At 43.7% G+C, this 25,357-nt stretch overlaps 1 protein-coding gene across 1 annotated transcript in view; it reads right to left on the bottom strand.

The window, feature by feature from the left end:
- Positions 1-580: 580 nt before the first annotated feature.
- LOC137916008 (E3 ubiquitin-protein ligase UBR5-like) overlaps positions 581-25,357 on the bottom strand; it is a 34,685-nt gene continuing 9,908 nt past the window's right edge. Inside the window, exons 12-59 of the mRNA XM_068759132.1 lie at positions 23,870-24,024; positions 23,457-23,574; positions 23,128-23,312; positions 22,882-22,991; positions 21,808-21,920; positions 21,455-21,601; positions 21,232-21,343; positions 20,959-21,113; positions 20,681-20,878; positions 19,952-20,162; positions 18,708-18,834; positions 18,469-18,620; positions 17,642-17,737; positions 17,103-17,226; positions 16,847-16,944; positions 16,422-16,579; positions 16,213-16,304; positions 15,944-16,090; positions 15,649-15,767; positions 15,427-15,553; positions 15,008-15,137; positions 14,518-14,678; positions 13,477-13,716; positions 13,204-13,327; positions 12,489-12,600; positions 12,245-12,376; positions 11,840-11,872; positions 11,015-11,272; positions 10,663-10,931; positions 8,767-8,978; positions 8,326-8,559; positions 7,824-7,897; positions 7,557-7,729; positions 6,730-6,879; positions 6,201-6,418; positions 5,551-5,671; positions 4,967-5,339; positions 4,730-4,817; positions 4,513-4,657; positions 4,154-4,284; positions 3,936-3,996; positions 3,575-3,756; positions 3,324-3,408; positions 3,084-3,239; positions 2,491-2,604; positions 2,271-2,415; positions 2,041-2,126; positions 581-1,325 (exon numbers count right to left, since the gene is read on the bottom strand). Coding sequence (XP_068615233.1) covers positions 1,113-1,325; positions 2,041-2,126; positions 2,271-2,415; positions 2,491-2,604; positions 3,084-3,239; positions 3,324-3,408; positions 3,575-3,756; positions 3,936-3,996; positions 4,154-4,284; positions 4,513-4,657; positions 4,730-4,817; positions 4,967-5,339; positions 5,551-5,671; positions 6,201-6,418; positions 6,730-6,879; positions 7,557-7,729; positions 7,824-7,897; positions 8,326-8,559; positions 8,767-8,978; positions 10,663-10,931; positions 11,015-11,272; positions 11,840-11,872; positions 12,245-12,376; positions 12,489-12,600; positions 13,204-13,327; positions 13,477-13,716; positions 14,518-14,678; positions 15,008-15,137; positions 15,427-15,553; positions 15,649-15,767; positions 15,944-16,090; positions 16,213-16,304; positions 16,422-16,579; positions 16,847-16,944; positions 17,103-17,226; positions 17,642-17,737; positions 18,469-18,620; positions 18,708-18,834; positions 19,952-20,162; positions 20,681-20,878; positions 20,959-21,113; positions 21,232-21,343; positions 21,455-21,601; positions 21,808-21,920; positions 22,882-22,991; positions 23,128-23,312; positions 23,457-23,574; positions 23,870-24,024 — 7,164 coding nt within the window. The 3' untranslated portion in view covers positions 581-1,112. The remainder of the gene's footprint in view (positions 1,326-2,040; positions 2,127-2,270; positions 2,416-2,490; positions 2,605-3,083; positions 3,240-3,323; positions 3,409-3,574; positions 3,757-3,935; positions 3,997-4,153; positions 4,285-4,512; positions 4,658-4,729; positions 4,818-4,966; positions 5,340-5,550; positions 5,672-6,200; positions 6,419-6,729; positions 6,880-7,556; positions 7,730-7,823; positions 7,898-8,325; positions 8,560-8,766; positions 8,979-10,662; positions 10,932-11,014; positions 11,273-11,839; positions 11,873-12,244; positions 12,377-12,488; positions 12,601-13,203; positions 13,328-13,476; positions 13,717-14,517; positions 14,679-15,007; positions 15,138-15,426; positions 15,554-15,648; positions 15,768-15,943; positions 16,091-16,212; positions 16,305-16,421; positions 16,580-16,846; positions 16,945-17,102; positions 17,227-17,641; positions 17,738-18,468; positions 18,621-18,707; positions 18,835-19,951; positions 20,163-20,680; positions 20,879-20,958; positions 21,114-21,231; positions 21,344-21,454; positions 21,602-21,807; positions 21,921-22,881; positions 22,992-23,127; positions 23,313-23,456; positions 23,575-23,869; positions 24,025-25,357) is intronic.

Genomic DNA, 25,357 nt, shown 5'->3' with positions numbered 1-25,357 from the left:
CAGCTGTAGATTACCACGATTACTGTAATTCAATCGGAGTATAGATGTTTTAATTATCATTTTAGGGAGACCATAGTTAAGATGCACAGACAATGATTGTATCCTTTCTTTCCTCGGGTCCTGTACCCCATCAAAACTCTCTTCTTCTGTTCTCTATCCCGCTGCCTGGTCATAACCGCGCTTTACCAACCCTTTCAAGTGAGCACGCGATTTTCCTTCTCTGATGAAAATCAATTGAAGGCAACATATTGATGCCGCGATAGCCCCAATAAAGCGCGACTTCCGGAACACTGATTGGTTCATGCGGCTCTTTAGTCCATTCCGGTACATTCTGTTTTTAAGTTGTTTATCTAAAGCACACAAAGGTGGCGTCACTCAAGTACTGCGCAAAAGGGCGTTTAAACACGATTACTAAAATGCTACTACCAATTACAAAAAGCAGCTTTATCAAGACTCAATAAATGCTGAGAAAGTAAACATCACTGCGACAGGTCAAACATGTCAGCCTCCACTTATCCTAACGCAGCATTGATTCATCACTACGCTCAACACGAAGCACCAAAAAAGACCGGACAACACGTTTGCATCCAAGTTTATTCTGAAATTCCCTACCCCCCCCTGTACAAGAAAAAGAGGACGTTCCACAAAGGCAGCAGTGACCTGTCAGTGATGGTACTTTTCTAGGGAAGGAAAAAAAACTTCTAATCACAGTGTCTTCTTATCTTCTTTTAAATACTTCTACTGCTGTCATCTTTGGCTGGGTTACGGCAGACAGCCTTCTGTCAAACCACATTCCTAGGAAGCAATGGTTTAAGCCGATAGAGCAGGGCTGTGGGCTTCACGTCTCAGTGCCAATGCAGGAATGTTCTGTGCTGTAGACCTCTTCTTCATTACCACAAAAGAAAAACAATAAAAATTGAAATAAAAATAAACTGCTTTGTGTTCACAACACAAATATTACCGCCTGGGGAGATGGTGACGGTATGTCGAATTTCATAAAATTGTATAGACAAAAAATAAATCTACAAAATGGAGCTAGGTAAATATTACACAACAGTAAACGTGTTTTTCTTTTTTCCTTATTTTTTTTTTAACTCTTCGCCATCAAATCTTTACACAAAACCAAAATTCTTGGTCTTAATGGCTAGCAAGAGTTTCTGCTTGAGTATCTGCTTTGAAGAATAGAGTGGCACGTAGAGACGTGAGATGCAAGTGTTGGCTGTGGGGAGGTGCTGGTCATCCGGGGGCCGGATGGTGATGGAGGGCATCGGCTGGAAGCCCTCCTCACTGGCGGGCAAAGATGGGCTGGAGGTCCAGAAGTACACCTGAGAACACAGATCATTTTAATCATTCTACCTTTTACATATCAGGAAAAAAACAAAAGACAAAATAGATGGCAAAAGAGAGGATTTGAATAAATGACATTATTCAGTACTTTGTTCACTTGTTAGTTATACATACACACAATGAATTCAGAGATCAAAGGCTCATCCTCCCCGTTTAAAGTACATGACACATCTTTCCATAGTGGCGTCTCATCCTGTGTTATGGCCTGAAGTCCATACTGCAGCTTAACCACGAGAATTTAAATCCACATCCAAGGTTGGAACTTTAGAAAGAAATTCTGTGACATTACATCCTTTTACTTTAGCGCTCATAAATTAAAGGCGTGCTGTAATACTCAAAGCAATGGAGAAACAAATGGAAAATTCCGTTATCCTCTCCGTTTCTCGCAGACCCCAAGTGCAACAATGAGCATTCATGGTGGTCGTTGTTAACCCGGGTCCCGGGTCCCGACCGATCCGGTATGATTTTCATATTTAAAGTTGACTGCATTTTTAATTCTGGGAAAGTTTTACGCCCCTCTGCGTTTATCCGGGCTTGAGAGGAACACTGGCTGTGCTACGCTAGCTCCTGCTAACCAAGCTGCCTGAGCTACCAACGGGTAAAAACATTACAGACCGTTTGGCTCATTTTATTTCTGCGTTTCCATGAAATCATGACATATTGTAAGCACTATTGAGAACTCAACCAACTTACCAGATCTTGCCTTTCTGTCATGCTCATCTTCTCTACTATAGACCAAAACCAGCGTTTAAACTGTAGTAGCTTGTCCGCATTTTCCCCTGTTGGAATAAGAACAATTGGAATAAAAACAAGTCTTTGCTTATGTTACGCAAAAATTGTACAAGAAAAAAAATCAATCATTTCTGAATGGAAACAGGAAAAGGGACAAAAAGAAATTGCATGATCCAAACAAACTATTATACCTGATTCATCATTGAAAGAAGTGAAGCTAATGAGCATCTGAACATTGACTTCTCCACAGCCGTTAACCAGAAGCCTGAAGTCCTCAGCCGTCAGGTCCTCCAGGGCATTCTTAGGGAGTACATCGAGTAAACCCTTCCTCATTGCCTGAAAGAAGTAAACCAGGACTGGTTTGCTAAATGTCTTCACGTGCAAACGACGCGTTTTCAGTGCAGTACTTACATGGAGCGGTTGCTCTGCCACCACCAGCATTCTGTGCTCGGCATACTTCCTCACGTACTCGTACACGTTGAGGGGAGTAACCGGCATGTTGACGCCACCAGACAGAAGCTCCACCTGAACCAGTGAACACAGAGCACCAACAAACGCTTTGTTTAAGGAACCAATACATTTCAAATGCTGAGCTTATACCTTTTCATTCCATTGTGGTAAAGTATTCACACGATGCTTTCAACAGCGGATCCTCAGGCCGTGATACTTTATCTGAGTAATCGGACTACTTGAGATTTTAATCGATTATATATGGAATAAAATGAGCAGAAAAAAATGGCAATTGTTTTGGGGTTAGGTGTTGGTCTTGTCTAACGCTCAGTGAGTGATTTTGTTGTGCGGATCAAGATGAGTTTCTGAAATAAATGTGTTGTAGACTGATCTACAGCAGCTTCATAATTTTGTTTTTTTAATTTAAGTTGCTCAGTTCACTGCAGCTTGCATTAAAATAAGTGTTATTATTGTTAACGACACAAGCGAATCATTCTTTTGCTGTCATTTCATGTTAAATCAAATCTTAACACAGTGACCAGAAGTTCTTTTACCTGTCCAGACCCTTCCTCCTTGCAGAGGTCAATGGCAAAGGCCAGGTCCATGGCAGCAAATACTGCCTCTGCTTCGCCAGCCTGAGAATGGCGGATTAGCTGCCGCAGGCTCTCATACATTACCGGGTCGAAGAATGCAAAATCGTGCCAGTTCACCTGTAGTAGCAAAGATAAGATTCAGAAAACTCGATCTGAAAAGCCACACGGAGCGTCGTCAAAGTCCGAGCCATCCCATCTCACCTTCCTTCCAAGCAGCACTTTGATGACATGCCGATTCAATGTAATTGGACAGAGTTCATTCTGGAGGAGACACAATCCTAGTATTCTGTACAGAAAGAAAACACTCAACTCAGCATTTCCCACCAAAAAGATTTGACTCTTATTATTGCTTTGCTCTATTCAGAACATGTGGGTAAACTTACGTTTCCAAATTAGCAATATTTACTTGAACTTTGTGTGTTTCACAAACAAACGGCAAAACATTTCAATACCTGCCGATGTTACGGAAGCAGTTTAACCGGGCCTCTGTGTTTTTGCCGGGCCGAGGGGAGTAAAAGCCTCGTTTTCCAGGCTGGTAGAAGAGAGGAGCGTTGTCGTCCCCCTCATCTGGGTCGTCCAGCTCCATGTCGACCACGCTGCGGGTTGTGCCGTGACGCTTACGGTTCTCCTGTTGCTACAAATGAGGGCAAGATTTCTTTTTAAGAGTGACAAGACTGGTTGTTGAGAGAGAGTACTATAAGCATTATACAGAAGCGTTGGAACTTTACAGCTCTAAAACACTGGTTTCACAGTTAGTAAAGGAATTTCAAACATTAGGACAGTATTTAGAAGAAACAGAAATGTTGAGTTTACTTGTGCTTTCTCAGGAGCCTCCAGGAGACCCAAGTCCAATATGCTGTCAGCGCCATTTTCCCTAAAGAAGACGGAAAATCTATGGGTTTTAAAATGCTAAAACCTCAAGGAAATGCTGCTAAAATTACATTTTGACATTCTACTTGTCTAACATTTGAGAACACATGAATTATACTATGGTAAATGGAGTGCCTGTGTGAATAATTGGGACACAATACCTTCCATGTGCAATAAGAAGCTCCATGGCTTCCTCCACCCTGGCTCGGAGAGAATCCTCACTCGCCAGCAGCAGCAGCAGCTGGGCCGGGGACAGCTCCAGCAGCATGCCCGTGATTTTACTGGCAAACGCCTGAGAAGACATACGGGCGGTCCGAGTGAGCTAAAGGAAACCCGGCAGTCACAGACTACACCGTACATCATTCTTTTCAAAATTGATTCGGCCAGTCAGAAAAGTAAAGGCTTTTACAATTTTACAGTTTGCTTTTTCAAATGGTAGCGGTGAAAATATTGTTGACCTGTTGTTAAACGCACATATTTCTGCTGTGGTCACAGACATTTGATAGAGATGGTTTATTACCGGTTGCATTGCATGTACACGTGGATAGAGCCTTTCACCCAGGGCTTGTCTGTGTGCAGGCAGGGGGTCGGGCTCATCGCTGGGGTTTCCCTCTGACGAGGGCCTGAAAGGCCGCGTGTCAATGGACAGCTGTCTCCTGGAATCTCTGTAGAACGCAGACACACATGTTCACGTCAGTCTCACGGCACACATCCCTTGAATTGTAAAAGGAATCTACCTGTCTCTGTCTCTCCGAGATCCTGCTCGAAGCCCCCCACTCCTCCTCTCCCTTTCCCGATCCCTGTTTCTCAAGCGCTGCATTAAATCTAGAAACACAATGAGGTAAAAGCATTTTCAGCCGCGAGTCTAAATTTGTATGTAAAAGAGGTAGCAGCTTTCAGCATCATACGTATCCAATGAATGCAACAAATGCAACAGGTCATTATTACAGTGTAGTTGCTATGTATTGTCATACTTGAATTGTAATCGTGATGACACGTACTGCTGGCCTGCATGCCCTTGCTGACACTCTGAACACAGTCCAGGTTGGGCAGCTTATCATTGGAGAGGAGAGCGAGGGCGATGGCCGTGTAGAAGCTGCGGGCGACACCGCTGCCCTCGCCCGGCTCGTCTTTGAAGGTGACCTTCACCCTGTGAACAGCCATTGGTGTGGTTGTGCAGCGCCTCCCAAAGTGCGTGTTTAGTTGACGCATGGTCTGCTGTATTAGCTGGTCTCGATCCCGATCCACCTCCAGGGCCAGATCGCGGGACTGCAGGTTCCTTAGCTTCTCCATCTCCCGTCGGAACTTTGATTCCTTTACCTCAAATCCACCCAATTCAGTGAGAATCTGTAAAACATTGAGAGGAAATTATTAAATTCGGTTTCTAAAATAGAAACCCTTTTAGGAGTGATTAACATTCTGTAGGATATGGAAAAATGTCAGATCGGGCTTTTCTTTTAAACTTTACAAAAGCTCTTTGCAACAATGCAATAACAAATAGAACCATATAGGGAAAACAGATTGTTTTTCTGAAAGGTATATCGAGATGAGAAAGTACCGATCCAGGCTCAGCTCCGACATCCTCCATGAAAACACGCCCAAAGAGCTCCAGGGACAGACGCCAGCGGCCCAGCAGCATATCATGTGAGATCATCATTCCCATGAAACTACAGTGAGGTCTGGAAAAAGGATCAAAATGCAACACTAACTATTTCAGTAACAAGTTAAACAAAAGGATAGTATATTTAAAAAACACACACACAATAAACATATCCATCCATGACTCTGTTACTATTTTGTTCAGGAATCAAACGCTCAAATTTCCCCTCGGTACTAATACAATTATTTTTTCCACCTCTGCATAAAGTGATTGTAAATATTTTACTGCCACACATCCAAAAATGTAAATCATTAAATTCATTAAAAAGCCATGTAATAAACAGACCGGTTTAACAATTATGTTTCCTGAGCATTTCATACGATTGTGCAAACAGGAAACACATCGTACAAGAAGTACAGTTTCATACAAAACTGTTCAGCCGGAATGGTTTGATTTTACATGACGGTACTTTTATTAAACAAGATTAATAGATTCATGAGGCCCGACAAGTAACTTGTAATTTACTTTCAGGAATGCCTATCTGAAGAAAACCGTAAAGCACCAGTTTAAGTAAACCAACACAGCAGAGCACAATTTGGTTTGGGGACCTGAATGACGGGAGGGGCGGCCCATCACTCTCAGTGAGGCCTATCTCAGCAAGCAGGCTGCTCTTCAGCTGTGCGGCGAGGTCATGGGGTGAAGGGCCTGGCTTCGAGGCCTCCATCTCCTGCTCTGCCAGCGATTGGTTCCCAGTGCTACGCTGGCCGGTTTCCATGCTCATCACATTCTTCAGGTTGGCCGAGTAAGACATCTTAGTAGGCAAGACCTGCTTTAGTGGGGTTCAGAGATGTTAATTAGACTGAGATGGTGATGATGAAAGGATGGAAACATGAAAAGGAACAGCAGAACACTAAGCTATGTTCCAATATCCACAACTCAATGTCTGTCTACGCAAAAAGTTGATCCAGAATAGCCATGACTTCCAACTCTCTTAAACCTTATCGGAAATAAGAAGTAAATTATGAACCCTGGATGGTTTTTTGGTGAAGACATCTCAGTATATTAATAGCGCTTGCTTTGCGTGGATATTCGAACACAGCTTCCAGCGTGTTTGTCCAGTGAAGAGGGGTGGTATACCTGAGAGGGGGGGGGTAGAGAGGAGCCCAAGTTTACCTCCAGGCAGTTCCTGTCCATGCTTGCCTCAGCTAGGCCTTTGTTTGCTATATAAGAGGAAGAGTACAGGCCCTGGGAGGGACGACCAAACAGATCCTCCTTCCTTGCATTAGGCTGTTAGACAAAGACAATTTAGGGTGACGTCAAAGATCCAGTATTTTACATTGATGATCTTTCAGATTTAAAGTTAACGATTGGGTTCAACTCGAATCAGTCAGCAGTTAGTTTATGTGAAGAGTCATAAAGAGCACCAATGATCTGACAGTCAGACCATTGGTTGTACCTATGGCCTTTCAGAACCTTGTACATAAATACCACACTACATATATCTGGTGAAATTTAACAAGTCATTAACAAGAGAAAATAAAAGATTCCAAGAGAGACGCCTAAATCAACTCATTGCTGAGTAGTGTTAACGTGGCTGTTGAGATATGTCCCCCTCTTGTATTTGCTTGATGCGCCTGTTTAGAAACTTTCTTATAAAGGATAGTCAGATTTGGTTGCATATTGTCGGTGGTTAAAAATATGCTGACAGATAAGATTTAAGATATATTATTTTAGCAATGCTGCAGATCAGATCAGTTTTCTAGTTGGCACATCCAATATATCTGATATATACTTAAAGGATGCTGGGATTCTATCTCTATGACAACAGTTTGATTCAGAACAAAGATCAAACAAGATACAATTTTTTTTTAATTCATAGGCGTGTCATTTTCAGGCAAAAAATTCCTCACTATCAGGTGAGTCCCCCTGACATTCACCAAAAGTGACTTAGCAGCAATTCTGACCTGGAGGAGGTGGGGCTGATCCGCCAGTGGAATGGCCTCAGCGAGGGGAACATCAAAGGGGTTGGGTGGGATGCAGCCCAGGAAGGTCATGGAGTCAGAGCGCCGGAAGAAAGGGTGGTTCTGACCCGTTTCAGCTGGAACTGGGTCCTCATCCTTGTCCTGCAGAGTTGAACCTGAGAGGTAAAGCAGAAACAATCAAATTCAGCAAATATATTAAAATCCAGCCCATTTTCACGCTGAATTCAAATATTGCTTGCATGGACTTACTTTGATTGGTGTCCTCATCATTCTCATGCTCAGAATCCTCATTGTCCAAACCCAGCTCTAAAATCTCTCGATTCCTGCGAGTGAAAGTGCATACGAAATATTACAGTAATTCCATGGACTCAAGGACATGTTTCGTTCAAAACAATGGCTACATGTGTTTCAAATTCTATAAACATCAATAATCAACCAAGATATTGAGGAACACATTTACACATTTTGAAACTCCAGTGATTGCAATGTTAACGTAAATTTCAAAGTGATTCATAATCCAGGATCTCTCCTGGATAATCAACAAAATGTAATCAAAGGTTCCGGGTAACATTCCCAACGTTTCTTGAAAATATCATCAAGATTCGTCCTTAACGTTTTGAATTATCTTGCTAACAGACAGACAAACAAAACAGCGGCGGTGATTACGATACATAACCCCCCCCCCCCTCTGGAAATTATGGCCAAGCAGAAGTAATCCATCATTTTCAAAGACAGTATGTTCTTTATTTACCTTTTTCGGTCCATCTGTGGGGTGTCTAAAGTGGTCTGTTGGTTCATGGCCTTAATCCAGTAGATAAGGGCCTGGAAAACGTAGGCCACATGTTTAAGTGAGCAGACATCCAGCACGGGAAGAACATCAGAGTGCTCGTCATTGTGGGAGCGCATCAGTGATAGGGCGTAGTTCAGGAAGTCACCGCGTGCCGACATCATTCCTTGCCGAGCTGTCAACAGGGTAGCTGCTCTCCTGAAACGCATGGAACCAAAATAAGGGTGAACTAGTTCAATACAGTGGACAGCTGGACGGCTTCAGGGCTGTCTCAGGTCCTATTCGTTATACTTTGGCAACATTCACGGATCACCAAACAGTTAACAGTTGATCATACCAAATATAATACGGGAGGAATTACAAAAAACTACGAATTTTCTGGGCTCTATGGAATTTACTTTTTACCTGCGTCCTTCCAGAGTCCGGAGGCTGGCCTCCTCCCGAGCATTCATGCGCTCCCTGCGAGCAGAGTGCTGAGAGGCATGAAGGGGATGACTGGGATGACCCGGATCTCCAGCAGAAGACAAAGCTGAGCCGTATCGCAACTGAGCCTCTGTGGAATCCATGATGGACACCATCCAGTTCCAGGTGGGGATCAGTTTTTCTTCAACAAAGTTCTGGTATAAAAAAGTAGAAACTATGAACCCCCGTATCATATCTTTCTTTTTGGATTGCTGCAGAGTCCAGCACACCTGTGTCATTGTCACTTTCCCTTAATCATTTCTGGTGATAGATGAAATACGGCTTAGTCCTTTAGCTCAACGCTAGTACATCACCATCAACATGAATGGTAATTGTAAAATTTAAAACATTTCCTCAACTGTAATGTATTTTACTTCACCTACTTTCCTTAAATGGCATGCGCTTATACATGCAGGTCAATATTCTTTGGGGGGAATTAATAAATAGTTACTGTATTTTCACGCCCATAAGGCGCACCTACAAGTCTTACACCTTCTTCAAAATGTGCGGCGCCCCCCGTGTGTTGTTGTAAGGCGGACGTGGCAGAGGACACCATGAGAACGTTAAAGGGGGAAGTGTGGGCGTGGATGAACCGTATATAAAAGAACAGCTTCGTGCATTATGCAGAACATCGTTGTTTTAACAACCCTGAAAATGGCAGGGAGACACGCTTGTTGAGAATCCTCATAGCTGGTGTAGCCGGTGGCTGTCAGTTTAAACTGACGGCCACCGGCTACACGGAGGAACGTGGAAATCGAGCAGCCGCAAGAGAATTAAAGATTAATGAGTCGATGGTTCCCAAGTGGAGGAAGCTGGAAAACGAGCTCCGACAGGTCAAGACGACGCAGCTGAGTTTCAGCGGGCAGAAGGCGAGGTGGCCCGAGTTGGAGGAAAGACTCGAGCGGTGGATCAACGAGCAAAGATCGAGTGTGAGAAGCGTTTTGACGGTCACCATTCGACTCAAAGCAGCAACGCTCGCAGAAGAAATGAAAATTGAACATTTCCAAGGAGATCCATGTCGGTGCTTTCGTTTCATGAAACTGTGCAATTTTTGATTAATGACGATTAAAAAAACGTGCGTACCAAACTCAGTTTTGCATTGCTGTATATTGCGCGCCTTATGTATGTTTAAAATACAGAAAAAGCAGCCGTCACTGAGACCGCGCCTTATCACCAGGTGCGCTATATGGTCGTGAAAATACGGTACTCACTAACCACTGCTACTTCACTCCGCTAGTCTGTTACTAAAGTGATGGTAAACTAAAAGGAGCAAAAACGTTTAGAACTCGAAGCCCAATGGGACAAAGAAATACAGAATAGGCAACGGTATTTTTTTTTCCGGGAAATAGAAGCACATATACAGTATATATCTGTACACCTCAATTCTCTTAATCATTATCAGAATTGACATGAAAGCAGACCGCGTTCAGCAAAGCACAAAGGCAGAACGTGAGATTATCAAAGCGTATTAATAGAAGTAAATGACACAAACATCTGCAGCTCAAACCATCACAGAGTCAGGATGCGCTGAAGACAACACATCTCAAGCAGATAGGTGAGAATCACTGTTTTATGGCCAAACACACTAGCACGAACATCAGATTAGAATGGGAGGTAATCAAATATCCAAAATAAAGCACTTCAAGAGAAAATGTTCAATAATCCTGTCAAGCGATGTGGCAGATATCAGTATTCACATCTTGTAGCATGTGACACTAACAATAAACAACAATAAACTTTCTTCCTAATTTCCAGAACACAATTTTCTTTTCTTTTCTTGGTTTGGAGAGAGCGCTTCGTTATTATTATTATTATTTTGATCAAACGAGTGCTTCTCACCTGCAGGTTGACTGCATCCTGGTAGGTGAGCTTGACAGCAGCGGGGTACTGCGAGTACACCAGATGATTGTACTTGGGAATCAGACTCATAAGGTCTGAAATCTGCCTGATGACGATGCTGTAGGCCCGAGCCAGGCTGCTCGCAGATGTCAAATAGCTGCTAGAGTTGCTGGCCTCCAGAGCTGCCGCAGCGGCGGCGGCGCTGGAGCTGATCGCGCTGGAGCGGCGCAGGTTCGTAGGGTCAATATATATTAGGCCTGTGGAGCTCGCTGGGAAAAAGACAAAGATCCAAATGAGTCAAATTAGATATAGGTTTTGTGATACACATTTGGGATCTGAAAGCTCAACTGACCAGCTTGTGTTGACGTGTTGGACGGGGCACTGCCCGTGGCCCTCTGGCTAGGGTTGTTCCTAACAGCCCACTGCATGGACCGAGGCGCCTGGGCTGCACTGTTGGCGTGGGAAGCACTAGTCGTTCTTTCCAACGGCTCGTCCAACAGGAAGGTTTCCTGGTCGACGTCGTCGCTCTGACTGCTGCTGCTATCAGAGTCACTGGAGTCGTTGGACTGGGAGTCGTCCTCCGAAAAGAAGGCAGGGACACTGCTGGCGCCTTCGGAGAGAGAGGAGGAAGACAAAACATGGGAGCAAAGACAAAGGAGATATATTTATGCATATCCACGTCACCGGCCTACTGTGTTTCATAACAGGATTAACCCAAGGAAGAGTGCAGGTTAGGTTAGTGAATCACACCACTACAAGTCCAAACAACACCAATATGACAGTGAAAACACTGAAGCCTCAAATAAAGTACACCAGCTTTCCATCAACCGTGTGTAAAAGAACATCTTTTATGTTATCTGTTTTTTTTATTCAAAAACAGCAACGACTCAACTGCACTTCATAAAAATGAAGCATTCGTGTGAAAACATCTTTGATGACTATGGAGAAAACCCACTACACACTGTTTGGAAGAGCTACGAGTTGATTAGTTTGTTATTTGCGTGAAAGAACAATAACTCAACACGTGTGACAGGAGATTTGGTTACAAAGGAAAGACACAAAAACCGTGAGGAGTGAGAAAGGGGGAGAATTGAAGGAACTCTCAGCAGGAAACACTTTGCAAATTCACTCTTGCCCTGACATCTGTATATGCATTGAAGTAAAGAGGAGCTCATACCAAAAATAGGAAATGCCAAGGACACCCTACTGCCTGCAAATGAAATACACATTGGGTATTCAGCCAGGGACCATTTTATCTGCTGTGTCATTTCCTCTTCAAACATTCATCCCCACATTCAAAATTGCTGACTGTCAACTACTTGAGACTTTCTAAGGACTGAATTATTCTGCAATTGAAGTAAAAAAAAAAAAAGAAATACGACAGAGCAGCAAGAGAGAAAAGCCATTTCGATTTAGTAGGGAGTTGGAGTCTCATAAAATCATTTAGAAACACTGGGTTTAAACAGGTCAATGAGACAGGCGACCACATTTTAACAAAAGGAAAACAGAAGGTGGTTACGAAGAGAGACGATTTGAAAGGAAACAAAATGAAGCCTGAACTCAAGAGCATCTGTTGACCCACCAGCTTCTGAGCCTGCGGTGGCTGCCGTGACGACGCTCCTGCGGCCGCTCGCATTATCCTGATTGCTGTGGTTACTTTCACTGTCACTCTCGGTTTCAGCTGCAGCCAGTAGATCCAGCTCCATGTCGCTTCCTGCAAACAAGCAGAAGTCTCTGATCAGATGGTTCAGATTCAAGTAACCATTCAAAAAAAAGAAAAAAAAAAGAATGACCAGTGCATTCTACAAAGAGGGGGCGCGTCTCACCATCCTCGTCATGCTCGTCATGCTGCCCTTCAGCCTCGGCGTTTTCCTCTCCCTGCTCCTCCTGGTCGTCATGATGGTCTTCCTCACCTGCTACTCCCTCCACAACCTCAACCTGAGAGAAAAACACAACCGATTATTTTACAGTAATAAAAGTAAACCAAATTAAAAAGGGAAAAAGGGAAAAACTTGAAGTAGTAGTAACAGTCTGGGCTACTACTACTGTACTTCCGGCTTGTCCCCTGAGGGGTCGCCACAGCAACTCAACGTTTTCCACTTCACCCTGTCCTTCACCCTGTCCTTTGCATCGTCCTCCCCAACATCGACCTCTAGCCCTGTTCCCTGGCAGTTCCATCCTCAGCATCCTTCTACCGATAGAGTCCCTGTCTCTCCTCTGGACATGTCCAAACCATCAAAGTCTGTCCTCTCTGACCTTGTCTCCAAAATGTCTGACCTTCACTGTCCCTCTTATTGTCTCATTTCTAATCCTGTCCAACCTGGACACTCCCAAGGAGAACCTCGGCATCTTCATCTCCTCCGCTTCTAGCTCCGCCTCCTGTCTTTTCCTCATAGACACTGTCTCTAAGCCATCCATCATGGCTGTCCTCACCACTGTCTCTAAGCCGTCCATCATGGCTGTCCTCACCACTGTCTTGTAGACCTTTCCCTTCACCCTCATTATAATTTTCCTTCATGATTTTATGATGACGCTCCCCACCTCCTCCACATCCGCTGATACAATGTCATCTGGCTCCTCGTCTCTTCCTCTGACAGGCTGGGACTGGCTGCTGCGCCGAGGTTGGGGGTTCCTGATGATATAAGAGGCAGCTGTTTGGCTGGAGCTGGAAAAAAGAAAGACCCAAACCCATGTAATGTAGTGAGTAAGGATGATAAATCATAGTTTTTACCTTTCACTTTGTTCTCTCCAAATAAAAAATTAGAGGATGAAAAACGTTAAGGCCAGAAAATAAAACTGCTAAAGACAACTGACCTGCTGGATTGGTCAGGTGAGGGTCTCGGAGGCAACGGCTCAACGGAGAAGAGCTCCTCGCTGCCCTGAACAGCATCGATACTGGTGCTGGCCAATGTGAATGGAGCAGTAGGTCTTGCTATACCCATTCGCACAGGAATAATCAGCGACTCCGCTACATTACACAGTTCCTCCACAGCATAGGGAAGAAGGGCTTGGAAAACCCGCCGGCATTTCCCAATAGGCTGGGGAATGAAGTTGCTACGTGGAGAAAATGAAGAAAAGAATCAGCATCTGCACGCATTGAAATGGTCACAACAGAATGTGCTGCCCCGATGTGTCAGGGCATTAGGGTGGTCCAGAGAGCACTGTAGTCGCATTTCATTCCTGAAGCATATGCTAGCTTCCTTTAGTTGCATTTTAATCCTGAATCCTATGCCAACTTCCTTTAGTCGCATTTCATTCCTGAAGCATATGCTAGCTTCCTTTAGTTGCATTTTAATCCTGAATCCTATGCCGACTTCCTTTAGTTGCATTTTAATCCTGAATCCTATGCCGACTTCCTTTAGTTGCATTTTAATCCTGAATCCTATGCCGACTTCCCTTAGTTGCATCTTAATCCTGAATCCTATGCCGACTTCCTTTAGTTGCATATTAATCCTGAAGTCTATGCTGACTTCCTTTCGTTGCATATTAATCCTGAATCCTATGCCGACTTCCTTTCGTTGCATCTTAATCCTGAATCCTATCCTGACTTCCTTTAGTTGCATTTTAATCCTGAATCCTATGCCGACTTCCTTTAGTTGCATTTTAATCCTGAATCCTATGCTGACTTCCTTTAGTTGCATCTTAATCCTGAAGTCTTTGCCGACTTCCTTTAGTTGCATATTAATCCTGAAGTCTTTGCCGACTTCCTTTAGTTGCATATTAATCCTGAAGTCTTTGCCGACTTCCTTTAGTTGCATCTCAATCCTGAAGTCTATGCTGACTTCCTTTAGTTGCATCTTAATCCTGAAGTCTTTGCCGACTTCCCTTGAAAACATTCATGCTGTGGGTTCTTACTTTTTCTTTTTGGATGAGGCCATTTCCACGCTGAGGATGACAAACACGCGTGCTACGGAGCGCAGGAACCTCCGGGTCACATTGACTGCCTCCTCTCTCCGACCGGGAGTGTACTTGTTCTGCAGCTCCTTCACTAGTGTACCCAGCAGGGTGTCTATGAACTAGTACAGTAAAACAAACAAAAAAGCACCCGGTGATAAGCAAAATACTTTCAAGTGCAAGACCACATTGGCAGCAAACATTGCAGGGCTCCTAAGCAAATCTACACAGTAATGAAGATGCTATTCAACAGTATTTCTGATGTACGGTACCCATTAGAAAATGACTGATCAATAAATCAAACATTGTCACTCGGTGTTTATGCATCGTATTTGAAGGAGTACTCGCTTAATCTGCGTCACAAATCTTACCACCATCAGCTTCAACAGGGAGCGAACAGCGTAACGTCCTGCGTAATGAACACCCTCAGCCGCCGGCTATCAGGACTTACCGTTATGTCGGGAGCACACTTCACAATGAGGCAGTGGGTGAAACAGTCGAGGCGAATGGTGCCGCTCTGCTGATTCAGGTACACCTGCTCCTCGGGCAGGAGGTGGGCAATTCTGCTGCTGGCACTGAGGCTAAGGGTCAATAACGCAGAAGTCAAGATAGTGGCTGCGGTAGAGGCCAGTCTGAATGCGACTACGTAGAGATGAATGGAACTCTACCGCTAAGTGTAATCTAGTGCAATCCAGTCAGATCAGGATTAATACAGACACTTTATGGCGCCGGAGTAGAAAAAACTCAGTTCGATGGATACGTTACGTACATTTTGTCTTATTTCTACAAAGACACATTGGCGTCATTGTAGTAATTGCAGTCTTTAAAGCTAAATGCTAACTATAATCCTAGCGTCGCTGTGATACTCACGGATCTTTGTTCTCCTGAGAACCGAACATGATCATGGACTTGAGGGCATTCCAGTCCTGTAGGACCCTCTCTAGAGCCAGCTGAGCAAAACGGGGAGGCTCCAGGTCATGGTCTGGCATATCAGTGTCTGCAACAATTACACCAGGTGAAACCAGGGGACCACAGCACTGAAAGAAGACTGCAGAAGTGGTGGGTAATACGCGAGACTGGTCCCGAACCCACCTTCCGCATTAGTCGCCTTGCGGTTTCGGTCTTCTCTGATGCGTGGTGGTCTGTACTGACAGTGCTCCACGCTCTGTCTAGCAACGGTCTGCACGAGGAACAGTAATATGTGCTCTCCCCTGCAGAGGGAAACCAATAATAATGTATAAATAATAATAAATATATTAATAATATAATAATAAACGTATTAGCCGGAAAGGACAGACTCCCATTACTTAAAATAAAAAATACACAAGAAAATCACTCCATGTTATGTGGACTTGTTCAGGTCAGGAAAGACAAAACTGAATCTGACCTGCTATTTGGGGTTGTGACCAGGTTTGTGGTTGTGAGTAATCGATAAAGCAGATCCAGGCGTGCAGCCTTCTGGCCAGCGATCAACGTTTTGCACTTGCACTTCTCCCAGCAGTCACAGTATGCCGTCGGGGAGGTTCTCTTCAACCTGGCAAAGGGCAGAACCAACTTTAGAATCCAATATGAAGTATGGGCGATGAAAAGCAGTGACGACTAAAACTGAAATCTTTGCCAACACGCAAGAAAACTACGAACAAATCCAGAACTTACTTGCAGTCGTGTCCTTTGTGACAAACTCTTGCACATTCGGTGCAGCAGCACAAGGACTCGAGCAGACCACAAGTACGGCACTCAAAGATATCCTGAACACAAAGACATTCAATCATGAACGTCAGCCATCTTTAAAAAAACTCCATCATAGACCAGATTGCTGCCACTACAGAGTTTTCTGTGACAACCTTTCTGGAATCCCAGCTGACCTGATTAATATGCTCAGCTCCGGTCCAAGTGAAACTGCAGGTGTCATTGCAGCAGAGCACATAGAGGGGCGAATCATCAGGGTTGGTCCCAGAGGGGCAAATCATTTCCATGAACAAAGAGTCCACATCCTCCTTCTCCGCAAGGCTTGGTTCGCCCACTGTGTTCAAGACATTTAAGGAGAAAAAGACGAATGAGCCAATTAAAGAATGCCAGTTACAGTAGATCGAAATAAGCAAGACCGTAAAACAGGTCAGGATTCACATAACTATTGGATGGCCTCCAAGATTCTAGCTGTTATCTAACCATTTAACATCACTAAAAGTAGTTCTTTATATTCTCACCACGTCATGACAGCTTTACAAGACATGCATCACGCAGAGTGAGTATAACTGCACTGACAGAAATTATTTACTTGTCAACGTACCCTTGGCTATTTTCTGAGCGGCCTCCAGCACCGTGATGGCTGCTGGGTAGGCTCTCCCACTGACTGCCAGCATGAATGGGGTCATCCCACGAGCATCCCTGCCATGGAACAATATAAATGAGTGCTTAAGAGGGACAGATGAGCAAATAAACAGGTGCATCATACGTCGCTCAAAACTCGTACCGCTAAAACAATCTAATGAGTGAGAGGCGAGGATGCGTTAAGGTACGAAACATGCATAAGGAATGAGTCATACTTGGCACACAGCAACTCCCGCAGATGAGGCCTCAGAACGACACTGTCACACATCAGCTTCAGGATGAGGTGGGCATTGGCCTTCCTGTCCTTAGATTCGACCACAGACGACTCCGTGGATGGCCCTGCTAAAAGGACGAGGATAGACACATGTTCGATAAGCATGAGATTAGAGCTGAGACGATACTTATATTGCTGATTATCTGATGACACATGATCCTATTGGATGACTTCAGGGCACTGATCGATCGGTGGATGTTTAGTTGCAGTATATTTTCATGAAAGAGCAGCATAATGAACAGATGCTCTAGGATAGATGATTTTTGTCAGAATTACACTGCCAGCCCAGGTTTCATTTTCATTGACTACTAATGTTGATCACTTTAGTATCATGGCTTAAAACAGTAGTGACAAGCAAATGGTGAAACAAATGACAACGCCAGCAAGCAGAACCTAATGAGTAGAAGTAACCCCATAATATCAGCAGGTTTGAGACTCAGCTCTAGCACCCCATTCCTCCAGCATGGCTGTGGTACGTACCTGGTACGGTGGAGGTGCTGGGTCCCTGGCTGGTCCCAGTGGAAGCAGTGGTGAGAGATCCCACAGCTGGAGCTAGGATGAAGTCAATGTCGCCATCTGTTGAAAGCATTATTATTAAAAAGTTAGTAAATTCAAGCAATCAAAAATAAAATAAAAATAAAATAAAGAACTCTTGATCACACAGATTTTAAAATTCTTTCTTTTTAAGCTCCATTGACTGCAGGGTGATCCATAACCCGGGATCTTTTCTGGATCATCTCCAAAATGAAAACATCTCTTCCTGGCAACATTCCCAACATTTTCTGAAACTTTCATCCAGATGCGTCCGGACCGTTTTGAGTTATCTCGCTAACAGATGGACAGACGGAATATAACCTCCGCCTCGCCTCGCTACATCTTGCCTCCTGCCCTTTCTTTGAATTGCGTTACTCTGCCGGCGTACGTAACAATATGCACTTACTCACAACTACGCAGCCAATGCTGCTCGTCCTAACAGCGATTCCTTGTTGCTAAACGCACACTTTTACATTTTGGAAAGCCCGTGGTTACGCCGTTAACAGAGGACAACCTGCATATCACATTAATGCAGATCAGCACATATGTGCAAATATTTCATCTCCTCCCTGCTGGGTAGGCGAAGGCTGACAAAGACACTACGGTATACATAATAGAGTGGGTTCTACTGTTATAATTCACAACTATTGAGTGGAAACACAAAATTATCCTTCTGAACGCATATTGAACGGAACCAAAATAATATTATAAAATTGCTCTCAAGATCAGACAAAGATCTCTCCAATTACGCATTCTTCTACAAATTCACTGACCAGGGTCCATGGGTGGGGGATCAGGAACCCAACTTGGTGGGGCAATGGGTGGTGACACCGGGTCCTGGTTGTCACTGGATGATGGACCAGATTCATGACGGCCGAGACCTGCTGCTCTTAGAGACCGGCGCATCATCTCCCTCAGACGAAGCCTGGTGAAAACGGCAGGAAGAAAAACTAAGATCAAATGATTTGTTATCAGCTGGGATCCCGTTGGGATTTTATTTTCTGTCATTTACCCTCTGCTACTGGAGGAGCCGGTCCTATTCCCAGAACTGTTGCTTGAAACTACAGAGATGGCGTTGGCAATTGCCTCCACAGCAGACAGACGCTCTGCAAATGTGTTTCTCTCAGACCGTTCAGCTTCTGAAATGAAACATGGACATTCATCGTGTTGCTTGTAGAATTAGTCAATCGTATTGATAAAGGTGAGCCGACAGAAAGGTTTCGTTTGATTTTAAACAGATAGCAAAGTCTAAAACTGGGAGACAAGAAAATGAAACTATACCAAATAAAGATTTGTACTTTTACATTTTACTATTATTTTTTTTATGTATTTATTATTACCGTATTTTCCGGACTATAGGCCTCACTTTTGTTCATAATTTTGCTGGCCCTGCGACTTCTCAGGTGTGACTGATATATTCAAATACATAATTTCCCACGTTCTTAAATGTTAATTCACACTGACCGACATGATCAAGGAGGAGAATTCCCCATCCCTCCGTGGAAACAATTGCCCTGCAGGAAAATGGTTGGGGACCGCTGATGTTTCTTTCCGAGTTCGACTTTCTCACTGCTCCTCCTGCTTACCCTCCCAAAAAGAATCTGCTGCACACACTGTCTCGTCTCATCTGTCTGCTGACTCTTTCTTGGGCCTGATGCTTGCTGAGATCTTCTAAAATCATGGAACTGATTAATTGGTCTCTTCGTGCTTGACAATGGATGCCTGGGATAAATGGAGGGTTGTCTGTCTCTTTGTCCTATCTCTAGAGGATATTGAGGACATATTGCTATTTGGCTTATTGGCGGTGGGGCATTTGCTTATTGGGATGGGCGTTGCCCTGGTGTAAAGTCTCCAAGACTGCGGCTTTCAAAGTTCTAGATAAATTGACCATGGATCTAAAAGTGCTCTTCGGTGCTTGGGGGACCGTGTGATGGCTCGAATTGAGGAACTGTGCAGAGAGACCAGGGATCGATCCGGGGAGGACCGGCAGCAAATGGATACCGTCTTGCGCCAGCAGGGAGAACTGTATCGGCAGATCTCCGGACTTTGCACTTTCTAGGAGAGACTGAAGTCTCACCTTGGATCCCACAATGAGGAATAACTAAAGACATATTGCCTACTTTGATTAAGCTAAACTCTTTTTTTTCGGCTGAATATTGGAATTATTTCTGTTCTGCAGTCCTTCTTTGACTGATGCGATTTAACTTATAGTCCGGATCGACTTGTAGTCCAAAAGGTACAGTACTACCAGCTCACCTTCCTCCTCTTTGGTCTCCTTGTTACTAACAGGGAAGCAGACAGAGACAGCAGCATGAAGGATGTTGCGGTTTCCGTCGCAGCGATGATCCAGAAGTGCTCCGAGGGCCTGGCTGCCCTGATCCAGAAGGAACGCTTGCTCAAGGTTCACCAGGTACTGCCGGCATGCCTCGTAGTCACAACGAAGGACGTGCTGCATTAGCGTCTGTTTCTGAAAGACACACAGCGTATACGTGGAAACTGTTTCGCCGACGATTCACTGATCCTACAGTCAAATAAACCGGGATTCAAACTGGTAGGTAAAAGTAACAAAGACCACCACTCTAAATGTGGCGAATGAAGTTTCAGGCGCAACAACTAAAAACAAGCTCATCCATTGGTTCTACAACCCCTGGCAAAAACGATGGAATCAACCATCTTGGAGGATCTCCATTCAGTGGTTTAATTTTGTAAAAAAAGCTCAGACAACTTTCTGGCTCTACGAAACTCGATGAGAATTCCACAAAATGTTCCGTCCGCTTGATCTAAAAAAGGAATTGTTTTTGAATTACCTCCATTTTTTTCCAGAATTATTTTTGTGTTTCTTAGAGCCATTTTTAATGACTTCAGTTTTGTGGCATGTCTGTGATCTGCTTTTTTTTCTACAAAATTAAACAACTGAACGGACATCCTCCAAGACTAGTGATTCCATCGTTTTTGCCAAGGGTTGTATTACAGTGTCACATTTACCTCTACGGCCATAATAATAATAGCAGCTTTCTTTTTTATTGTGGAGTTCGAGGGAAGATTGGCGAGCGAGTGCACCCCCATCCCCAGGCTGTTTATAGGTGGTAGGTCCAACCAATCAGGATCTCTAATTCCACCCATGCAGTCTTTGGCCATAGGGTAGATTGTGCCATTTCCATCTCGAAGGATTATGGGAGATTCCTAGAAGAATATAAATAACATTTAAATTTGCATACAGTAAAACTAAAAGAGCTCTTTGAAGACCGTAAGGATGATCTCACCTGTCCTGCAGTGAAGATCGCCACATTGCGCTCACTCTGGCCCAGGAAGGCCACGTTGCTAGTGGGGAAGTTATTCTCCTGCTCCGCTTTGCCTGTGGCCAGGTCAAAGATACAGTACCTTACCCAGTTACCAGTTTTTAAAACTGCATGGACTCCTGGAAGATAAGTAGATACAGACATGTATAATCGTTGGAAATACAAATATACAGAAAAACTAGAGTCAAGAAAAAATATACAAGAATTTAATCTTAAATATGGCCAACAAAGGTTCACCTTTGGAGTCAACGTTCACTGCCAGAATCTCTGCCTTTTCTGGAATGCAGAGCTTTTTAGGTGTGCGCTGAAAACAATCAGGAACTTTAGGAGTCCCACCAGTTTTGACCACCTGTCAAAAACAAATCAAAGGATAGCTTTAAGCCGTGAGGAGTGATTCTCTTACCTGCACAGATACTCTGAACACTAAGACAAGCAACGGTGAATCAATCTAGTAGCATACCTGCAGCTCATCTATTCTCAGCAGCCTACAGTCCTGCAACAGTGATGATGGGTCTGAGTCAGTGGGAACAGCATTGCTCTGGTTGCTCACGCTGCTTGACGTCCCAGGAAACTTCACAGCAACATATGCGCCATCCACTTTAAGCACCTAAGTAATAACATTTAGATAGAAAGCCGTCAGTTTCAGGCGTCGACAGTATACCTTTTACGGTTTTACCCTGAATAAAACGGATGATTTATCGGCATTTAAACATTGTACAAAACTAAAACAAAATATGTGTAACACTCGTACTTTTAGGCATTGCATTGCAGAAATACTGCATAGGCCTTTGGCCATATATCAGACACACCCACCTTTCCCACAGGGACATTTTTAACATCCTCCACAAACACCACTTCCCTGAGAGGCCACTGCTCCTCATTCACCTTTTCTTCCTCTTTGGGAGCCGGGGTGGAACGTCTTCGCTCTGAAAGCAGTAAGGAACACTTTTTTTTTTACATAACATATGGTACAGTTTAGCAATGGAAGGTCAGACCACAAAAAAATCAGCTTTGTTAGTTCGGTCTTCCTGGTAACAAAAAATAAAACCAATGTCAAGGAAAATGGGCGGCGGCATCGGGGTTAGTGGCGCCTCCTCACAGCAAGAAGGTACCAGGTTCAAATCCTATCTGTGCGGCGTTTGCATGTTCTCCCCATGTCTGTGTGGGGTTTCTCCGGTTTCCTCCCGCCTCCAAAAATCACTCTAAATTTTCCGTAGTGTGTGTGAGTGCGTGCGTGCGTGAGGGGTTGCTGCATTGGCGACACATTCGCGGTGTACCCCGCCTCTCACGCACAGCATGCTGGGATTAGACTCCAGCAACTGCCGTGACCCACAAAGAGAAAAAGCGGAAGAAAATGCATAGATGGAAAGAAAAATACAAAGTAACAGACAAATCAAACATCATATTAACAAATGTGACTAGAATACCTGTAACATAGGCCCGTTTGAGTTTTACAATCAACCCATTAGTGAGATATCAGGTAGACCAAGGCAGCAGGGAATACTAACTTTTTAGTGCCATAATAACTTCAAATTATTAAAACAGGCATCTTTACAGTAACTTACATCAATTAAAAATCATTTAACATTCCCAAATAGTCAAGTAATCCTTGGGTCTTAATGCAATTTGTCACACGGTTCATATGATAAACCAAAGCAAATATGTTAATGTGGTGTTCTACACTAAGCTGACTAATTCCTTTACGAACGAGGGGAAAGCCATGGTGATTATGCAACAGTTTGAGTGTCTAACGAGAGCACAAGTAAGGAATAAGGTGGAAATTGATTCCGTGCCTGAGAGGTAGAGACAAAAGTGAAAACTTTGCTACGTATTGTTGAGAGTTTTAAGATCAGAGGGGAGAAAGAGCCAGATAGAAAGCTGACATACTGTAGGGCAGTGAGGCACTGCTGGCAATAGAAGAGGTATCACTGCAGGTAGATGCTGGGGAGGGGGGAGGACCCATCTCTGTCTTCACCAGCTCCGGCTTGCTTTCTGTCCTATGGCCAAAGACAGTGAAAATAATTTCACTTCTGAATTTATTCTGCAATCAGGAATTGACTGACAAACACATATGAAATGCTAATCTGCTTTAAAAATGGACAACTTTTTTTTCTCCATAAAAACGATACTCACTTGATTTCCTGGGTCTTAGTTGTCTTCTCCATGTTCTTAAGGCTCTCCGGTGAGCGCAGCTGGAACCTGCAACTGTCGTTCATGTTCCAAACAGACTCCAACAGGACGCCCACCTTGGGAATCCCAGCACTGACAGAAAAGGCCACTGCACCCGCATGGTAAAGGGGGTTATTCCTCAGGCACACCTAAAGAGAGAATAGGAAATTCATGAATTTACATTTCAAACGCGACTCCTACCAGCCTGCCGGAATACCCAAAACAAAGCAGGAAGAAAGTCTACATCACCATTTCTCAAAAATTGACATGAAAAATCAATAATCCCGCCTTACTTGTGTTCCCACGGTGATGTTGGGAATCGAGGAGATGCCAGTACTGGATTTTGGCTTTTTGTTCTTTGCTCTGGCCTTTTCAAGCATCTTCTTCCGTTGACTAAAAGGCACAACGCCCCTGGAAACAGGAGGAAACAGTTACGTGTTAAAATTAGATGACAGATATCAATCTCATTTTGAATTGATGAAGTCACTGTGTAACCCTCAGTAAATGTCGGGGGGGGGGGGGCATTGGGAAAGATCTTCACAATAATCTTTGAAATGGAGGCTGGTCTGCGTGGCAACCACAGACATCTCCCTGGGACTTATGATTCAGAGATGGTCTCGAGTCATTTTAAGTGTAGTTTTTTTTTTTTTCCTTGGAAGACAAACATCAAAGCTACACAATATGACCAGCCAATGTTTCTTCTCACCACCAGTAGAGGCTGTTCTCCAGCTGTGCACATGTGTAGAGAGCGCAGCAGTGCAGCGATACCATCAGTTCTCCCTGCAGCTCAGGGAACGCCTGAGCGCTGTGCTCCAGCTTAGAGGCCACTGAGCTCAGTGTGTCGTCCACCCAGGTTGCCACCTATACAACACACAGACAGACAGACATTAAAGTAATGTCTGTTAGGATCACCACATGTTTAGGTCCTCTCATCTGCATAGTTATCTATAAAGTAGCATCAATAGCAGTCGAAGTATTAGTTCAAGCAGAAGTGCAACCATCGCCAGGCCAACCTATGCACTAGCTTCAGGAGGCTTATTTTGTTATGACTGCGATAGTTTTAAATACGACAGAGTGTGTCTCATTTAAGATACTGACTGAAATAAAATTACTACTACTACTACTACTACTAGAAGCAACCTCAAAAACGTTTGGAACAAATGTATCCAGCAACTTAAAAATCAATCACTTCCAAGAAACATGGCCGCTTCCAGCACTCACAAGCTCACTGTCGTCTTTCATTGGCAAAGAAGATGCACACAAGCTCCGATAGTTTGTGATTATTCAGCTGGCTTTTTAATTACATTTCCTGGTAGCCCACTGACAGATGAAGTTGCACACGGCCAGCAACTTCACAAGTGTGTCACAAGTCAGATCCGTTCATATCTAACCAAGGGAAAGTGGATTATTTTGGCAATGTAGCGGATTTTGAGATAGAAAAGCATGTTCTATATTACCGCCACTTCGCAGAGCTGAAATAAATAATGAAAAATATATTGGAACATGCTTCAAAATTTGTTTGAGTATTCCTAAAAAAGAATTGCAGATTACTTCATTTTGAGGTAAAGATTAAATTTTAATGTTTCGAAATGTCTTCTCATCCAGAATAGCTGATATCGATCTTTGTGAAGCAATAAATACTATGATTGTTTCGTTTAGACATGCGGACCAACTTGAACTCTCATACAACGGTCTTTATTCTTGTTTTCATACTGCAGAAAAAATCCACGCCTCTTCTCGCCCTGATGTTGCTTGTGGTTGCCGTCGTCAGTGTGTGATGCATTTCCTCTAAGAGCCTCCAGCAGGTTTACTCTGAACGCTGCTACAGAACATTCGGTCAACACGTGACCGTTTACGGATTATGGCTGAATTAAATTCAGAATAATTCGACATTGCCGATGGTGTGATAGAAAAGCAGCATGCAGCCCATTTGCAAGGAAAAAAAAAATCTGGGCGTAAAAACAAACACATTTTGGGTGTTATGTTTTTCAGATGCATATTTGTCGTATTTTATGTTGCAAATCATATGAAATACATCATAGGCGTACCGGTAAACAGGTCTGTATATATGTTTAATCATGTTTCTTTTAGCCCTCCAGGTGTTATACATTGAAAGCTTGTTGCGCTAGCTTAAAACAAAATAAATAACTCTATACTGCACTTTAATTAAAATTTGAAAAAGGGTATAAAGGGT

This window comes from Brachionichthys hirsutus, unplaced genomic scaffold, assembly GCF_040956055.1.
Source record: "Brachionichthys hirsutus isolate HB-005 unplaced genomic scaffold, CSIRO-AGI_Bhir_v1 contig_475, whole genome shotgun sequence".
NCBI lineage: Eukaryota > Metazoa > Chordata > Actinopteri > Lophiiformes > Brachionichthyidae > Brachionichthys > Brachionichthys hirsutus.
This window is presented reverse-complemented; position numbering and strand designations above follow the sequence as displayed.